Raw genomic sequence first — 18,205 nt, 5'->3', positions numbered from 1 at the left:
ACTATGTCATCAGTCTTACACGAGAGTGTAATTTGCGCAAATTTTAATGGTTGTTTTTCTGCAAAGGCCAGTTTATATATTATGTCTCGCTTTTCTTTGCGAAAATTTCCAGCGATCAATACACATTCTTTATTTTAATCTACATTGCGGAAGGGCGAAGAAAGACGATATCGAATGTTTTATTGCTGATGTGAAGTTGTCAATTCGTGTTCTAATGTGTTGGGAAACTTGTTTCTTTTTTATTTTTACGGAGAACAATGTATTCAGCATACCTTGATTTAAGAGTTACAGCTCGAAAGACAGACTAAAGGAGGTGGTTGCATACCATTTTTGGTTAAAAATGATCTAGAATGGGACAGTTTTCACGAAGTTTATATTGTGAACACCCATCATGAGGCATTCCAACTCAAATTATGAGCGAAGTTTATATTGTGAACACCCATCATGAGGCATTCCAACTCAAATTATGCTCATTCATGTTCACACTGTGCTACCACCCACCAACTGGCAATCGGAGTATTTTATTTGCTTTTTTGGACTCTCCTCTTGCATTTTTTGAATGAGAACAAGTAGAATATTGTCCGTGTTGGTACACTTAATATCACTTTATTATTAGACAGCACTGCGACGAGGGACTTTGATACTTGGTAAATATTCTATGTTGCAGGAATGCTATTAATTATCCAACACGAGTAAAAATAGAAACAAGAATACTAGTTGTTTTCATTACAAAGAACAGCAAAGAATATTTAACATCCGCCGTTATCAGTATGTATATCAATTAACGATCACCTCCCCTTTTTTGTCTGTCAACAATGCGCGTAATCTTAAAACGTGCACTGAACCATTTTCTCTCAGGGTCATAAGAACATCCACTATATTTAACTTATTGGCGCATATAGTTGATGCAGATTGGAGCAAAGTTTTTAACGAAATGAATCCTAAGGCGGTGTACGATAAATATATTACATTATTCAAAGACATATGTTCTAGTTCTTCTCCCTAAAAAGTACATATTCGCCCGGGCGAGCTCATAAGCCTTCGATTAACAGTGAGTTACTTAAACTTATAAAAGAACGTAACAAATTGTAGAGCCTCTTTATAAAAACGAAAGGTCCTGTCGTGTTAAACGGTTTTGGGCCTTTAAAAATAAAGTAACAAAAGTAATTCGAGCAGCAAACAACTTTATTACAAGAATTTGTTTGTTTCATCGAGCAATAGCTCGGAAGTGACGTGCAAGAAATTAAACATTGTCATACACGCGCACCAGAACCTATTACCAAACGTATTCTTAGTGGTGTAAAAGTGGAGGAACGTGAAGTTCCTAACGTTTTCAACGATTCTTCCATTCCTGTTGTCCCAATAGCGTCATTTTGCGGAGACGTGCTCCAAAGCTGTTCTTGCAGTAACTCACCCATAATTATTAATCCTAATTCTGAAGCTCGGGTGGTAACGGCTTTAAACAGTTAAAAAAAAAGCAAATCTGGGAATAGCGATGGCGTTCAGATAGTGCCACTAAAATTTGTTATTTTTGACATATCGAACTGCCTGGCATATATTTTCAACTTATGTTTATCAAAAGGCGTAAACCGAAGTAAGGTGCAGTCACCCAGGGTAACAATATTGTAAAAAAAGACAATAAAACTAACCCTTTCAAATATCGCCCAATTCCAATCCGGCTTAAATTTTCAAAAAGATTTGAAAAGTCTTTTTTTTATTCGTCTAATGTCCATCATTAATCATCACAATATTTTAAGTTCACTGAATTGTTTTTATGGAAACCAGGGCCTCCGAGTTTGCCCTTATCCAGAGTATGTATTAGAAAACTTTGAGCAAAAGAACCTTGTCTTAGGTTAGGGTGAGTTAGTCTGCTCCGCTCTTCTGCGCCGCTCAGCAGCACTTTCGCTCTCCTTCTCCGTGGCTATATCACACTGGCAAACGCCCCGCGATGTATATATATATATATATATATATATATATATATATATATATATATATATATATATATATATATATATATATATATATATATATATATATATATATATATATATATATATCCCCACTGATACATCTACGCATGCGCGGCCCTATCAAGCGGCTTCAGTGCAGCGTCAGACTTGGCTACTACGCAGCGGAGGCGCAGAGCTGGGCACGCACCCGCGCCAGTGCGTCAGCCGCGACTTAAGACGTCACTCCTCTGGAATGCGCAGACCGGCGAGCTGAGTGCCGTGTGACGTCACTGCTCCTCGCGCATGCGCAGCATGGCTCTCCAGGAGCCACGCGAAACTGCTCAACCTCGGTCAGTGCAGCGTTTTGTAGCCACAAGGCACACAAAAAGACAGTAATCGAGATGCTCTGAAGTTTGTACGATGATGCCCTCAAGAACATCAAGCTACTGCTCTCAATAAATGGCCGCAAGGAATCCTTGCCTTCCTCGTGCATGCAACCACACGCTTCACAGTAAACCTCTTCTGTGCTGATTTACTCTTGCGTAAAGCCAACGTTTCCAATCATCAAGGCGCAGAAGCTCTACTTATCAATGATTTATCAGATGTGTGGAACCAGTTCAAACATGGCTTCTATTTCATACACAACACAGACACAGCTAGGGAACATAAATGTTAGAACTTGCCATGCTCTGTCGAAGTTTTAATAATCCAAAAAGTACACTTATGCCCAAAGTTTTGATGCCATCTTGATGCATGGGAAATATATTTCGAATGCAGGGCTGTTTAAGGACTGTCGGCGCTGCTTAAAAAGAACTAAATGCAAAATGTATCGAAGGTTGTTTTCGTCCCTGCCACTGTGCATTTTGCCTTTTCAACGATATGCCTAGTGCTAGAGACTTTAGAACCGAAAGAAGAAATTAATAAAGGCCTGTATTCCGAAACTTGATTGCAAAAGAATTCGATGACTGCTCAACATTACGATCATTTGGGCATCAAAGAAACAAATGCCAGTAAATATGCATATTTCAGTTATCCAAGCGACATGTATTTACAAGTATTTCACGCAGGTGAGAGAAAATGTTCTCACGGGTTCCGCATATCCACATTCAACACACAGAAAGAATAATTAGCACCAAGGAAGGGTCAACCCAGCGTACACCGCTTTAATTTGTCTCGTGGTTCATGAATATCCCACAGCGATTTCCAAGGCTCAATCACTGCACACGATACACGCTAAAAGGAACATGCCTAACGCAATTCACACCTGAGTAACTCATAGAAACACTACATTTCGCTTGTTACAATTAGTTACGCTGTCTACGCGAGGCGAGAGAGAAGGGCAGAACCTAGCGCAAGACGGCTTCTTCTCTTCACTACCGTACATGTACCGTATGATACTACTTGCTGGAAAAGTGACGTGCTTTTGTCTTTAGCAGGGAATAAAGTAATGCACCTGCGCACATATACATCTTCGTTCTTCGCATTCCTAACCACTCGCTCGCCCACAGCCCCCAGCTGCTATACTGCAGTGTGGCAAGTGTGGGAATGCGTCTTCGTGCACGTGTGTCTTGCTTTATGGGTATGCTGTCTTTCGTTAACTGGGTGCGTCGCCAATGGCTCGTGTTTTCTTGCATGCATGTGAGCCGCAACTAGGGCTATCGAGGGAACCTGCACATTTCGTTTATTTGCAACATCATGTTGGGTACTCTGCAAATTTTTCTTTAAAAGGCTGTGGAGGAGAACCTTAATAAAACTTAACTGCTCGCGTGAAGCCTTAAGTTGCCGAAAAATGTTCACGTAAGTACCGTCTTCGCCAAACGTAACCAGGCTGCATGGTTTTCTTCTCAGTGGAATTATGACGTCACTAAGGGCTCTCAGAATATTACGATGTCTTAAGTGGGGACAGGGTCTCGCCTTTACTTTGCAGAGATTTACTGCTTCAGACGGGATATGAATTCTCCACAAAATGACTTAGGAGCAGACCTTGTAGCCTAGTTACTTTTGGCAAAGACAGTACATTACCTACCGAGAAAAGGAACGGTTGACAGGCAATGCACTTACTTTTAACGCGTTACCGCCAACACTGGTGACTTTGGAGGCGCATTGGTTAAGCATTTCTACCACTAAGGCGCAGAAGCAGGCTTAGGCCCTGCCGTGGGTCCGTCGTTGTATAGAAGTAAAACAAAAGGCACTTGTGTAGTGTAAGATGTCCGAGCACATTGAAAAAATCCCTCGTATCCGAAATTATCCTAAGCCCTCCTCTATGGCTTCCATGTAGCCTGAGATGTTTTGTGACGCTCGTGGCCGTAAGCGATAAATCATAATTTTGTTATTTTTCTTCGTAACGTGACTTAAACTTTCCCTACAAATCGTACTTTGAGTGAACGATCGTATTACCCTGAGCATGAAAACTCCACTTTCTTCAAGGCGGTCATATATTGTGTATTACAATAAATGCATACAAAGCTAGAAATTGTGAGCAATGAAAAAATACCGAGTAAATAATAAGAAAATTGTAGCCTTAGAAAGATCACAGTACTCCGATACAAAATATGCGGGGAGAGGGAAGGGGTCAGGGGAGGCTCAAAGTTTTTAAGTTTTGACATTCCAGGTTTTTGTTTTCCGATCGGCTGAAGTTTGTTGCTGAGAGCGGCGCTTCTTGCTTGCAACGCATGCAGGTAAAGATCTCGTGGCTTTTCGCACTGACGACGGAACAGCGAGGGTCTTCGGCGCCTACTGTCCCCATCTTGGTGCCCATCTAGGAGTGATGGGTCGCGTAGTGGACGACTGCATTGAGTGCCCTTTCCACGGATGGAGATTTCAGGCAGATACTGGAGCATGTGCCCACGTGCCTAACGCAGAGAAAGGTGAGAGCTCTCCTCCGGAGAATGAAAATCAGAAAACTATTCTTAGAAGATGGTTATTCGAACGAAATTGTAAACAAATCAGACAATTCAAACAAAAAATAGCAAAATAAAATAACAACACAAAATACTAACGTCTCAATCTAGATAGAAAACGCAAAAGCAAATCGCCCTGCTGCAAGCTTTGTTTTTTTAAGTTTCGTCGTGTGTTCCCATTTAGCGCTCTATTCTTGGTATTGGAATATTGAAGTTTGTTCCTAGCGCAGTTGTGTTCAACACGTACATGCCAACCACTAAAAAATGTTCAAGTCGCAATTGGGGCTGTTCATGAACATGACAACCATATAAAAAGGTTCAAGTCGCAATTAGGGCTGTTCATTCGACAAGGGCATTACCTCCCTGCTTATGCTTTTAAGCATATATATATATATATATATATATATATATATATATATATATATATATATATATATATATATATATATATATATATATATATATCAGTTCAGTTCAGTTCAGTCGCTCAGTCGTGTCCGACTCTTCGTGACCCTATGGACCATGTCACGCCACGCTTTCCGGTCTCTCACTATCTTCCTAACATCACATAACTTCATCTGCAGTGCCTCGAGGATGCCATCTGACCATCGCGTTCGCTGCCTACCCCTTCTCTGGCGACCCTCAACCTTTCCCAACATGAAATCTTTCTCCAGCGACTCCTCTCTTCTCATCAGATGACCAAAGTAGCTGAGCTTTAACTTTAGAATTTGACCCTCCGATGAGCAGTCAGGGTTTATGGTGGACAATATTGACTGATTTGATCTTCTGGCAGTCCAAGGAACTCTCAAGAGTCTTCGCCAGCACCACAATTCAAACGCGTCAATTCTTCGGTGGTCAGCCATATATATAAATAGTGTGTAAGGTGTTAATTGGAACTTCAAGATGGTAGGCGATGGCTATATACCGCAGTGCTCGAACTAGCTCTCAAGTGTTCAAATGGCTTTCCGTCCCACTTTGTCGACTTCTTCGACACGCGATGTGTCACGTGAGCTGCTGTCAGCCGGAACTAAAACATCTCCCCGACGAAAATGAACCATCTTGGCGACTCATGGCGAGGACAGGGTGGGCGGATCTTAATAGGGTTTGAGGTTGTTGACGTGCGCAGTTTTTCGGCCAAGGCGACGATGGCCCGCAGAAGGGTCTAGGAGCTCCACTATGTAATTGACGGGAGAAGATCTTTTCAGAAATCGGTAAGGTCCGTGATAACGAGACAGCAGTTTAGTTGTGAGGCTCGAAGTTGAGGAAGACACTCATAGCCGAACGATTGCGCCGGAGGGATATGAAGGCTTTGAATTCGAATGGTACCAACTACTTTTGGTGATCCTGGTTCTCCTTAGTGAAGTAGCGCGCCAGGTGTCGGCTTTCCTCGGCATCGACGTGTGTGCAGACAGTAGAGGGATCTGTGATTTGTCGGGGTAGTAGGTCAGGATAGTATGCATGGCGGACGTAGGTTCACGATCGTATGAAAGAACAGAAAGAACCCAGTCGCGGTCTGCGCATCCGTGTTGTAGGCGTACGTATCCTCCGTGCGCCAGCGACGAGGCTCTCGCTGCAGCGCTTTCCCCGTAAGGAAAAATCCGATCTGTTTCAGAAGTAGCGTTCCAGTCTAGGAGCCACGTTCGGAACGGGACGCGGCTGGTGAAGTTGGAAATGACGCTGTCACCCCCCAACTTACAGATGAGGCAGCACTTGATCCCAATTGAAGTCAGTGGTGTCAAAGTACTTGGTTAGCATGCCCCTAAGAGGGCGATAAAATCACTTAGTCATGCCTTTGTTTACGGTGTTAAGCGGTGGTACACCGGTGAATGAACTGGCACTGCTTCAGGAGGGCTTCGACGATGTCGAAAAAACACACGTCCGCGGACAGTGCGCAGTTTTTTCGGTGCGCCGTGACGAAGAACCAGGCATGCAGGATGAATGAAGCAACATTGCGTGTGGTGGCAGGTTGAAAAGCCTATGTTTCCACGTAATGTACGTGTGAGGTGGTCAACAGCGACGATGACCCAGCGGTTGTTAGCTGAAGTGGTCGGAAGCTGGCTATAGAGATCAATGAAGACGCGGTCAAATGGGCGGCTGGGGCAAGGTAATAACTGGAAAGGAGCTGATGCGTGGTGGGGTGGGTTCTTTCAACGTTGGTAGGCATTACATGATCGGATGTATTGACGAATTACGCGCTAAATGCCGCGCCAGTAGCATCGCAGTCGCAGTCGAGCATACATTTTCAGTACAATTGCGCAGCCTCTTTGGGGATCTGCGTGGAAGGAGGCAGAGGCACAGAAGACACCACGGAGGTGTCGGAGAATAACATGCTGCCACGTTCGCCCCTCAGGATGGCAATTGCGGTGGTATAAAAGCTCATCACGAATGGCGAAATGGTGGACTTGACCATGAAGTGCACGAAACGGAGAAGTCTCTGCGGGCGTAGAAATGAAAGTTAAGAATTAAGAGGGAGGATATCCGCAGATCTTTCAGCTGCTCAGGTAGGACGTCGGTAACGTTAAACTGTGACACATCGTAGGCGATGACGAAGCCCGCCATTGAATCGTTTGGAAACGGCGAGCGGGAAAGTGCATCTGCGTAGTTGTAATTGGGTCCAAAGCGATATATGACGTGGATGTCGTACTCCCGAAGACGTAAAAGTGAGCGAGGTAGCCAGAGGGATATTTGAGGGATTACAGCCAACAGAGTGTATTTTAGCCTGTTGCTTAACGCTTCTTATTTCTTCATACTGCACCAGCCAAAAGACGAGACACAGCAAAGAGGAGGACAGGACAAGGCTGGTGAAAGCCTTGTCCTGTCCTCCTCTTTGCTGTGTCTCGTCTTTTGGCTGGTGTAGTATGAACCCATACCAACGTGCCCAGTCGTTAACCTTATTTCTTCGTTGTTGTGACCACCATACTTGCTGGCTAGTTTCCTTGGTTAGTGCGCCTTTCGTACTCGGCTGCCGATCCGCGCCTGAATCCCGAACCCAGAGGCCTCTATTTCCTAGGTTAAAAGCGCTAACAGAGATCTACGATAAGTTCAGTTTGCGGTAATCTCGGTAAGCGACGTGAAGGCTGTTTATCCGATGGCGCCGCGGCTTCGCGTAACCGCGGTTTACGCTGCCCGTAAACCTGAGGCATATCTAAAGTTGAACAAATCAGGAGGATCTCACAGCTTCGCCCAGCAGTAGGCGTGACATGGTGCGCACTAATTGCCCCATTATAATGCTCACACCTCCGCATCCCAACTTCGCTTCAACCATGTAGCAGCCTGGTACCAAGCATTCTACTCCGCCTTCTCGGCATCCGTCTTACAAAATCTGTATTCTCCGAGCACCACATACGTGGGAAGACACATTCTAAAATGAAGTCTCCACACTTTTACACGCATCTGTTACAGTATTACGACCATGCCGCGCATGCACAAGTCACAGGTTCCAACACACATGCTCAAACTCAGCAACACTAAGCAAAATATTCGTCGGTACTACGCTGCCGATGAATAATGTCGCCTCTTTTCTCTATTATTCAATCACTACTCATTAATTAATCAATCAACTAATGACATCGTCAACCACATGAAACAATCAACCAACGTTACACATATCGTACACACTCGATACAAAACATCCACAATTTCTCCGCACGCTTTCGGCTCAATCTTGCAGTGACTGCACATGTTCTAGCAACGACATATCAGATGCTGAGTTCCAGCTGCCAGCACCACCTAAATATATGCGCCGGCAGCTTTTTTACTCGTTCTTGAAAGATCTACCTCAAATTGCGGTATAGCAACGGGGTTGCGACGCAACGAACACAGTACGCTTCGTGCCAGTACGCTTCGTGCCAATTCAGACATGTAACCGTAATGCACACTAGACAGCCCTGGGATCTCTTGCGGGTCATGAACCTTGCACTTATGAGAATGGGTTCTGATGAGGATACCTGTCTTTATGACCTCTCTCTTTTTTTTATAAAAGCTTCAATTCAGTGATTGTGTTGTTTTTGTGTTTTCGAAATGGTATTATTTCGATACATGTCAACTTCATTGTTTCCTTCAGATTCAATTTAAACCAGACGTTCGGTCCTCTCTCCACAGTTCCTGCGTTTGTGAAGGCAACTACATGGAATTGCAAGGAGCTTTTGGGATACGTGTTTATCTGGTACCACGCGGACGGTGAAGAGCCCTCGTATGACATCCCGATGGACGCACTGGAGGAGGAGGGTATGGAGTGTGAGACCTCATGGCGCTTCGAGCACAGAGTTCGTGGCCACATTCAGGACATCGCTGAAAATGGAGCCGACATAGCTCACTTCAACCAGATACACTGGGCGAATGGTCTTGTCAGTGGCACCGAGTACAGCAAGAACAAGGGCGAGTCATGGATCTGCCGCATTTTAAAACATAACTGGTCACCTACCTGGAGCTTCGAAAAACACGTCGGCCTAGTAACCCTCAGCTCGTCCATATCTATTTTCGGTTGGAAGCCCGACTGCCTTCGTCATCAGACCACAGCCCAGCAAGTAAGTTCGAGGTGTCTTTTTGATGTAGCAGGGTTTTGCACATGCGTTGACATCCTGAAATTTCTGGTTTACAGTTTGCTCCGTAACGCTCCTGCGAATTTGGCAGCCGCTGAAAAGAAAAGTGTTTACGATGGTAGCACATTTGAACCTGTTTTTTCCAGTGCAATTAAACGGCGCCAATGCCTCAGCTTGAGCCGCCTATAATGCCTTCAATACTAACGGATATACATGCTGCTGGTGCACTAGTGGCAGCGTCTGCCAGTTCCATACAGTTACGGTACAAACGGCGGGCTTTACTGGGCACATCGCGGAAATTCTTGCGCAGCCACAATACAGCAGTTTGAATTGATCTATTTACTATTGTAGTCATAACACTGTGCCTTTGTCTAAATACGAACATTCCCCGGGACTGTATTTAGGCATGGAAACATCACCCAAAAATTCTCTTGCCTAGAGCGCCCGATTATTATTCGGCTGTCAACTCGGCCACCGTTAGTTACGCTAGCTCCAATTCCCAGCCTGCCCAACTCCCCCATATAAAAACGCCACCACCGTCATTTCAGCCGCCCTTACCTGCCCCTAGGCACCTTCCCCTAGGCACACAGCACCTGAATCCTTTATAAAAAGGTAAAAATTAAGCCACGCAACGCACCTTTTTCACTGATGGTATAATTACCATGCATAAACTTAGTTTAAGGTAGGAAAGGCAGTAGAAGGAGACCAAAAAGAGGTATCAGTCCAGTACTACCGTCTTATTGGTGCGAGGACGATGCTGGTTATAGTAAATAGGCATACGTGCGGCATATTGGCCCTATAGAACTTGTCTCTTAATGCATCTTAAGCATTTCGGCACCAAAACTGGTCACGAATTTTGACATCGCTGCCAGCCCAATTTGGACGAAGACATAATGAGAGCCCGGGCTGCAGGGCGCAGAAAATATTTTGGAGACCAATTAGGAGGCTTAATTTTATTTGCGTAAGCGGTAGAAACTGGCGCTGCGTTGCATAGCTCACGCGATACAGCGCGCCGAATACACGACTGGTAACGGCGCAAGGGTGCGCAGACGCGAGCGACATGCGCACAACAAAGAATGAGCTTGGCTTGCGAAGAGAGCTCCGCTAAATTCTGCCAAGAACATTTACGTGTCACCGTTCCATTGCAGTGTGAAATTCTAAACGCGTGGCGCATTATCTCAAAGAAACATCTTAAAAAGTAATCCTTTCGCCTTCTCAAACTTAAACACTTCAACGTGGGCCTAAAAAATTTCTTCGTCCGGTTCTATTTGCTTCTCACATTCTGTATGGACGTCCGCTTTTCAGAGAGAAAGCGAAACTACGGGGCAATCCAACTGCAAAAAGAATGTGAATTGAAGACAATTATTACACCCCCGCTACTGAAGACAAAATGCACCAATTTCCTAGCTCAATGAATAAAATAGCGCAATGTCAAGACCCACACCTACTATAGTAAAGGCCTGCAGAGAAAGAGACAGCCATGGTCAAAATTCGCTCCCTTGAAATGGGTCCTTTCGTATTATTTTCTCAGCAATGTTTATCAACATGCAGCAACCGGCGTTTATATAGGCGTTGTTAGTCAAGGTAATTATTTCACACCGAAACATATGTCAGGTGCCTAACAAGAAGTTTGCTGCCGCTGCTTTGGAATCCTTCAATACATCGTGAATACTCTCTGTTCTCGTACTTTCTCGCTTTCACTGGCACGGGAAAACTGACTCACTGACATTTAGCCGCTTTTGTACATTTTAGGGGCCAAATTAGAATGAGCCTAATCGTCGCCTTAAGAGTATGACACGGTAGCCTTGTTCAGTATCTTCGAAAATGCGGTTCCCCTATAGTCTAGATTAAATAGAAACCAGCTACGTGGCTGAACATATCGCGTCATTTGAACAAGTGTGTATTTATAATCAATACCGTTTTCTAACCCCACATACACATTAGCATATATTAGTAGGCATATTGGACTACGCATATTATTTCACAAGATGCAAAAAGCGCCCATTAAGTAAAGTCGAGCGAACATGCATAGATGACTTACGGGTAGCATCTCTGGTTCGCAAACGATGGGTGATTTCTCGATTATCATTGCCTAAAACCCCAATTTTATATTCAGAACAATTGATTTACATTACATGGTGTAAAGACGTTTGTGGCATACTGGAGTGTGATAATCCCAATTCAGCTGGCGTTTTGCCCTCTTTCAAGCCACCTGAAAATCACATTTCGGCAGTGCCTATCGCAGTTCCAGGTTATGAACCTGAAATATTTTTTTTTCGTGAGGCACAACTTAGTCGCATAAAATCTTGAACAAAAAAGGCACGACATTTAAAGAACTATCTTGAGTGGTTTAGTCTCAATGACCTTTATTCCGGCCGCAGGCCTAAATATGAAATAATTGTCAATTTTTTTGTGTTTCTTACAAACTATTTTAAGGGCAACTTTTTTTTAATGCTTTAAAATTATTTTTTTCTCTAACTACATTAACAATCTAACGTGCAAACGTTATTCCTGCTCAAAGTTTATTGCATTTAATGCAAATACTTTTATCGAAAAAAGTTTCGATGATAAAAGCGCTTTGATTTTTTTTTTTTTTGCACAAGGGAAAACAAGCCCCTTTTTCTGTTTTCAAAGGATTGGAACTGGTCGCTTTTAATGTCAAGACATGTCACATGGCATGGCCTCTTACGCATCCAATTCTCATACTCCTGATCTGCCGTAGCTGGCCACCATAAAGTGGCATTTTTTATGCCGGGGGCCACTCATTCGATTACGCTTCGGTCCAGCATTGTCAATCAGGCATGTAACTCTGGCTACAAAATAATGAAGAGCCGAAATGATGTGATAACATGCTAACATGTATTTCTGGTTGGGGTAAGATTGGCTATACAGTGACTTTTGGCCAATATTTTTAAGCTCGCGTAATATGCCTGATTGCTAAGGTGGACAAGAAACAAACGATTGTGTGGTCCCCGATATAAGGAATGCCAGTTCCTTGAATTACCGCCGACGTTTTTTTCTCTCCACGTCGAGAGAGCGAAGATGTCGCTTCGCTAGTGTTCACCATTGCAAGGATAATATAATTGCCAGCCAAGTGAGCTTTCTATATTACACAAGGTTACCTGATTGGCGCTTGAGAGTTCTGGAGTATTTTGTGCTCGTGAGAACATCTTACGACGGCATTCTACAGTGTGTCCGTGATGCCAGTTCACGCTAACGGCACATCTTGATGTCATCATCATCATCAACATACCCACTGCAGGGCGAAGGCCTCTCCCATATTTCTCCACTTAACCCGATTCTGTGCTAGCTGCATCCACTTGACCCCTGCGAACTTCTTAACTTCATCTGCCCACCTAACTTTACGCCGCCCCCTGCTGCGCTTTCCTTCCCTTGCAATCCAGTTTGTTATCCGTAGCGACCATCTGTTATCCTCTCTTCGCACTACATGTCCTGCCCAAGCCCATTTCCTCTTCTCGATTTCCACTAGAATGTCAGTAACATAAGTTTATTCTCTCACTCACTCTACACGGTTCCTATCTTTTAACGTTACCCCTCCCGTTTTAATTTTGTAGCCCTCTGCGTTGTCTTCAGGTTAAGTAGAACCTTTTCGTTAGCCTTTGCGTTTCAGCCCCACAGGTGAATACCGGTAAAATGTAACTGTTTTATACTTTCCTCTAGCGCGATATTGTGATGGTGCTAGTCATAATCTGCGAGTACTTGCAATTACTTATCGTATCTTATTCTCCTAGTCTTTTCCCTTTGATGATAAGGATCTGCGGTTACTACGTGTCCCAAGTAGACATATTTGCCTACCACTTGCAATGCTTCGCTGCCTAAAGTGCTGTTCCTTCCCGAGGCTGTTGAATATTACCTCAGTCTTATATATATTGATTTCCAGACCTACCTTCCTCCTTTTCCTCTCTGGGTCATCAATCACCCTTTTCACAACATCCCCTGAGTTACTTAGCAAGGCAATGTTATCAGCGAATCTCAAATTGCTGAGGCATTCTACATCTACTCTTATCCCTAACTGCTCCCATTCCATGTTTCTGAGTACTTCCTCTAAGCAAGCTGTGGACAGTGGTGGGGAGATCGTGTCTCCTTGCCCAACAGCTTTCTTTATAGGAAGTTTATTACTGTCTTTATGCAGAAATATGGCCGCTGTGTAGCCACTGCATATATATTTCTGTACTTTCACATACGGCTCGTCTACATTCTGATTCGGCTCGTCTACATTCTACATTCGGCTCGTCTACAATGCCTGCATGACAGCCGAGGTTTCTACTGAGTCAAATGCTTTTTCGTAATCAATGAATGTTATGTGAAAGGTCTGGTTATATTTGGAACATTTTTCTATTCCCAATGGTATGAACGTGATCGATAGTAGAGTACCCTTTCCGGAAACCTGCCTGATCGTTTTCTTTATTAAAGTCTAAGGTTGTCTTGATTGTATTGGCGATTACCTTAGTAAATAGCTTATACGTAACAAATAGGAAGCTGATCGTTTTGTTATTTATTAAATTCTTAGAGTCCCCTTTATTATTTTGCGTTATTTCGTGGTTCCGGTACCCTAGACGATACAAAGCATTGCCTTGGCCAGTTTTCCTAGCACGATATCCCCCCCTTCCCCCGGTCCTTCAGCAATTCTGCAGTTACCTGAATCTCTCCAGCTGCTTTCCCCCTTTTTATAGTTTCTAAAGCTTTCTTAACCTCGTCCTTCGTCACTGGGGCGACGTCTCACTGATTTTTCCTACTGTCAATCTTATTATTGTCCTGATTACTTTTGTTACTGTACAGGTCAGTGTAGAACTCCTCGGCTACATTGACTATAATGTCCATATTCGTGATGACATCGCCCGCCTTGCCCCTTAGAGCATACATGTGATGTTTGCCTATGCCCAATTTCTTCTTCAGCGCTTTAGGGTTTCCCTCTTCTATACAGAATGCTCAATTTTCTCCTTGCTGTACTTACTTATATCGATCACTGCACGCTTATCAATTTGTTTTGATATATGTGCCAGTTCTATCTGGTCTGTTGGGTTGGGACACTTTATATTGCCTTTTTTTAGTAAAATATTTCGTCTTTTTAGACAGCTTTCCACTATCCCGTCTAACTATGCTGCCGCCTACTTCTACAGCGCACTCAGTAATGATGTCTCTATAATTATTGTTCATTTCTTCCAGGCCAATGTCATCATCCTTGGTTAGAGCTGAATACCTACTTTGTAGAGAGATCCTGAACTCCTCTGCCCGTTCCCTTACCGGTAATTCGTTGATGGGCTTCTTTCTTAACAATCTCTTTTGTTCTCTCTTCAGATTTAGGCTAATTCGATGCTTAACTATCATGTGGTCACTGCATCGGACTTTCCCGTTTACCTCTAGTCCTTGCCTTAATGGCATCGTTAGAACACAGTATGAAGTCAATTTCATTTTCAGTGTCATCGTTGGGACTTCTTTTCCATGTCCACGTCTGGTTGTTTCGTTTGCTGAAAAAGGTCTTCATGATTTGTAAGTTACTGAATGCTCAACTTGTAACTGCCCCCTGCTATTCCTAAAACCAATGCCATAGTCACCCACTGCCTGATCTCCTGCCTGCTTTTTCACTACCGTGGTACTCTTTCTCTAGTAGCACTCCAACCAAATGGAGATTAATTTATGAATTACTGGAGAAAAGATATATTACACGTACACGTGGAATTGGCATTCTCAGTGTTACTCATAAGCCAAAATAAATGACGCAGATTGGTCCTACTCTCACCATCATCCACAGCCGCGGATCAAATACCAATTACATGGTGGCCCAGGCACTGATTCCTGAGGGGCCCTTCAACATAAAGCTGGTACACCGGGCTTACTTCGACCCAAGAATGAGCTGGTTCCTCCGGAAGTTTTACATCATGGGCCTCCAAAATATGGTATGTAGTCAAGTTTAGATGCTATATAAACTACTACTCACGTATTATGACTCTGGCGCTTTGCAAGCGAAATTTTTTTTTCATGCGTGCGAAAAGAATGAAAAGGAGGGATTCGAAAACATTTCTGACAATTTATATATTAATTGTCAAGCTATAAAGATAAGCTGCTAGCAACGGTCTTCTCGCGAGTGATGGTGTCGCATACATTGGACTAAATGCTTCATCTTTCTGTCGTGAGCCCACGCATTCTGTTTTGTACAGCTAAAAACAACAGGGGCCTTCATAGCACTGTCTTTCACGGCTAATCTGAATCATCTATATTTGATGGCTATTTCACTAACAAATATTTGTAACCAATGGTTGGTTGGTTCACAGGAAGGGAAAAGCGCAGTATCTGTCACACTTGCTCTGTGGACACCTGAACCGCGCCATAAGGGAAAGGATGAGGGTGGGAGTGAAAGTGGAAAGAGAGAAAGAGGAGCCGTAGTGGCGGGCTATGGAGTAATTTCGATCACCTGGGGATCTTTAACGTGCGCTGACATCGCATATTTGTAACCAATTTCCGGGAACTTTTTGCTGGACAAGTTAGTGCACTTACAACTCCACTAAAATGTGCAGGTAAACGTAAGAAACTAATTCTTGTGCATCGCATCAAGACCCCGGTAAGGGTACACGTAAAGCTAACATAAGCGAGATACAATTTGAAGAAGCATAGCGTAAGTGTTTTTTTTTTTGCTTAATGAAAAACGAACTATTTTCATTTTTTTATTTATATTGTACATGAAATAGTTTCTCAACTTACTTTAAACTTGTGCAGAAAGGGTATCGAAATGCTCAGCGTGAAGGCTGTGTTATGAAAACAATATATGAAAAGTTGATTTTGCGTGTTTGTGCCCGATGCCGTCGTTCAATACATATATCTGCATAGCATAGCATAGCTGTGGTTTCCTACGGGAGATGCCTACGGGAGATGTCTAGAGATGTCTCGTTCGTGCTCCTTGCCTTTACACGATCAGTGCGTTTTCTTCCACTACAAATTCCACAACGTGGGTTCATGCACGCATTGCATTTCGCCTAGACTGTTAACATATGTGCATGTAACAACGTCATCATACGCCTGCAACGATGCCCTGAAGTCAAATTGCTAGGCTGCCACAATGTCTGTATAGTTCTTAGGCATTAGTTTAGGCATTAGGCATTAGCAATGACAGTCATGGACACAGAGAGCTTTTTTGGTGCAAAGAAAAGGTGGAAACACTCATTTTTTTCAACCTTTCCTCTTTTGCGAAAGCATTTTTTTTCTCATATCTTTAGACTTAAATATAGCCATCAGGATATCTGTATATTCTTCATCGGAGCTCTTTTAGATGTGGGCTATTTATTGCCAAAGACGCCGCCTATAGTTGCTTTTTGTGCGGTCTCTCCTGCTCGGCCACCACAACGCGTTAAGAGGAGCTCTTAAAATGCATTACAATTATGTGTCATAATCAATTTATGTTGCTGTTTTTTCAGGAGTACTGCTAGTGTCTTTGTCCTTCACGCTCGGGTTTATTTACGTTATATACTACTTAAGACTTTTTATGAAAAATAATTTTGTGTGCAACTGATCATTGTATAAGGCATTCCTCCACCTTCGATTTACTACAAAGCGTTTTGGAAAGAAAACAACTGGTAGGTTGATGTATATAAGAAAAAAACTTTCAAAATGTTGAATTTTCATAAAACACCATTTCAGGATAATTCCTCACAAAATTAAGATGCTTTACTAATCCGAGGTCCCTGTTTTCATAAGCTGTCTGGGTTGGTAACCTGTATATTAGACAAGGTTCTTTCTGACATGTTTTAACAGTCACACAACCGCGAGGAATGATTCCTCCGCAACAGGAATGACATACTTTTAAAACGTTACATTTCATGAGGAAGTGCAGGGATAACATCTACCCGGGCAATACCGGAAACATAAAACGCTTCTATACAGGTTCTTGGGAATGTTTTTTGTAAGACAGCATGCGTATTTGTTTTCCTTCCGACGTTTGCTCTAAGTGGAGGAATCATAGGTTAAAAATTAAAGAAATAATTCCAAAAATATATCTTTCATAGTTTACGTGTTCAACTTCAGTCAATGCAATGACCTGCAACAAAAATATGCCTGTCAATATTAAATGTAGTTTGGAACTTTGGTTTTGGTGTGTAACGGTTACCACTTTGTGTTGTTACACTTATTTGTCTTTCATCTCTGGCTTTAACCTCATGGAAACATTATGCATCATTATCCTCTGCGATAGTGCCTTCAGCGCTGAAGGTATTATAAAAAGCCAAGTTAATGTACGTCATTTCTTCTCTAACTGCGTAGGTGGACAGAGACGTGATTGTTTGGAACTGCAAACTATACAACAAGAAACCGGCGCTAAATAAGGAGGAGCACTCCATCGCCGCCTTTCGCAAGTGGTTCTCACAGTTCTACAGTGCCAGCAGCCCCACGTGGCAGGAGATACGCGAGCAGACCCTGGACTGGTGACGCCCTGATCACTCTCATTTTACCATGCCAGAGCACTACCTCAACTTTTCCTTCATATTTGGCTCTTCTGTCTCTGCGACACCTGTGGGCCGTCGCCTTTCAATATGCCAGTGCCATACCTGAACTTGTCACTGCTTTTTAGCCTTTTTTATTTTTGCTCATCTGTCACTGTCCCAAGAGGGAACATTTTGCGTTTCAAGATTTAAAAATAAAACATCGTAGTCAAGACACCGCAGAGACGATAGATGAGCGTATTCATGGGCAACAAAGAACCATAAGCCAGCATGGCGGGTCGAGTGAACCGTATGGTGAACATAAGCTTAAACACTCGATGCCATCGATAAAATCAACTTCACCCGTTTGGCGCATCAAGTAG

The 18,205-nt window shown here is 43.3% G+C and overlaps 1 protein-coding gene across 1 annotated transcript; it reads left to right on the top strand.

Annotated features, from left to right (window-relative positions):
* Window positions 1–4,704: 4,704 nt before the first annotated feature.
* On the top strand, window positions 4,705–17,829 carry LOC146176545 (cholesterol 7-desaturase nvd-like). Its single transcript, XM_084581006.1, has 4 exons — window positions 4,705–4,819; window positions 8,954–9,378; window positions 15,138–15,311; window positions 17,665–17,829. The coding sequence occupies exons 1-4, from the start codon at window positions 4,720–4,722 to the stop codon at window positions 17,827–17,829; spliced, it is 864 nt and encodes a 287-aa protein (XP_084437132.1). The 5' UTR covers window positions 4,705–4,719.
* Window positions 17,830–18,205: the final 376 nt, after the last annotated feature.

This window comes from Amblyomma maculatum, chromosome 10 (assembly GCF_055883805.1).
Source record: "Amblyomma maculatum isolate TAMU_Amacu chromosome 10, ASM5588380v1, whole genome shotgun sequence".
Classification (NCBI taxonomy): domain Eukaryota; kingdom Metazoa; phylum Arthropoda; class Arachnida; order Ixodida; family Ixodidae; genus Amblyomma; species Amblyomma maculatum.
This window is presented reverse-complemented; position numbering and strand designations above follow the sequence as displayed.

Bases quoted from the DNA above. Each gene is read 5' to 3' on its own strand.
- LOC146176545 (XM_084581006.1), top strand. From the start codon at position 4,720: ATGGGTCGCGTAGTGGACGACTGCATTGAGTGCCCTTTCCACGGATGG. The intron at 9,379-15,137 runs GTAAGTTCGAGG...TAAATGACGCAG, and splicing joins ATCAGACCACAGCCCAGCAA to ATTGGTCCTACTCTCACCAT. The intron at 15,312-17,664 runs GTATGTAGTCAA...CTAACTGCGTAG, and splicing joins TCATGGGCCTCCAAAATATG to GTGGACAGAGACGTGATTGT.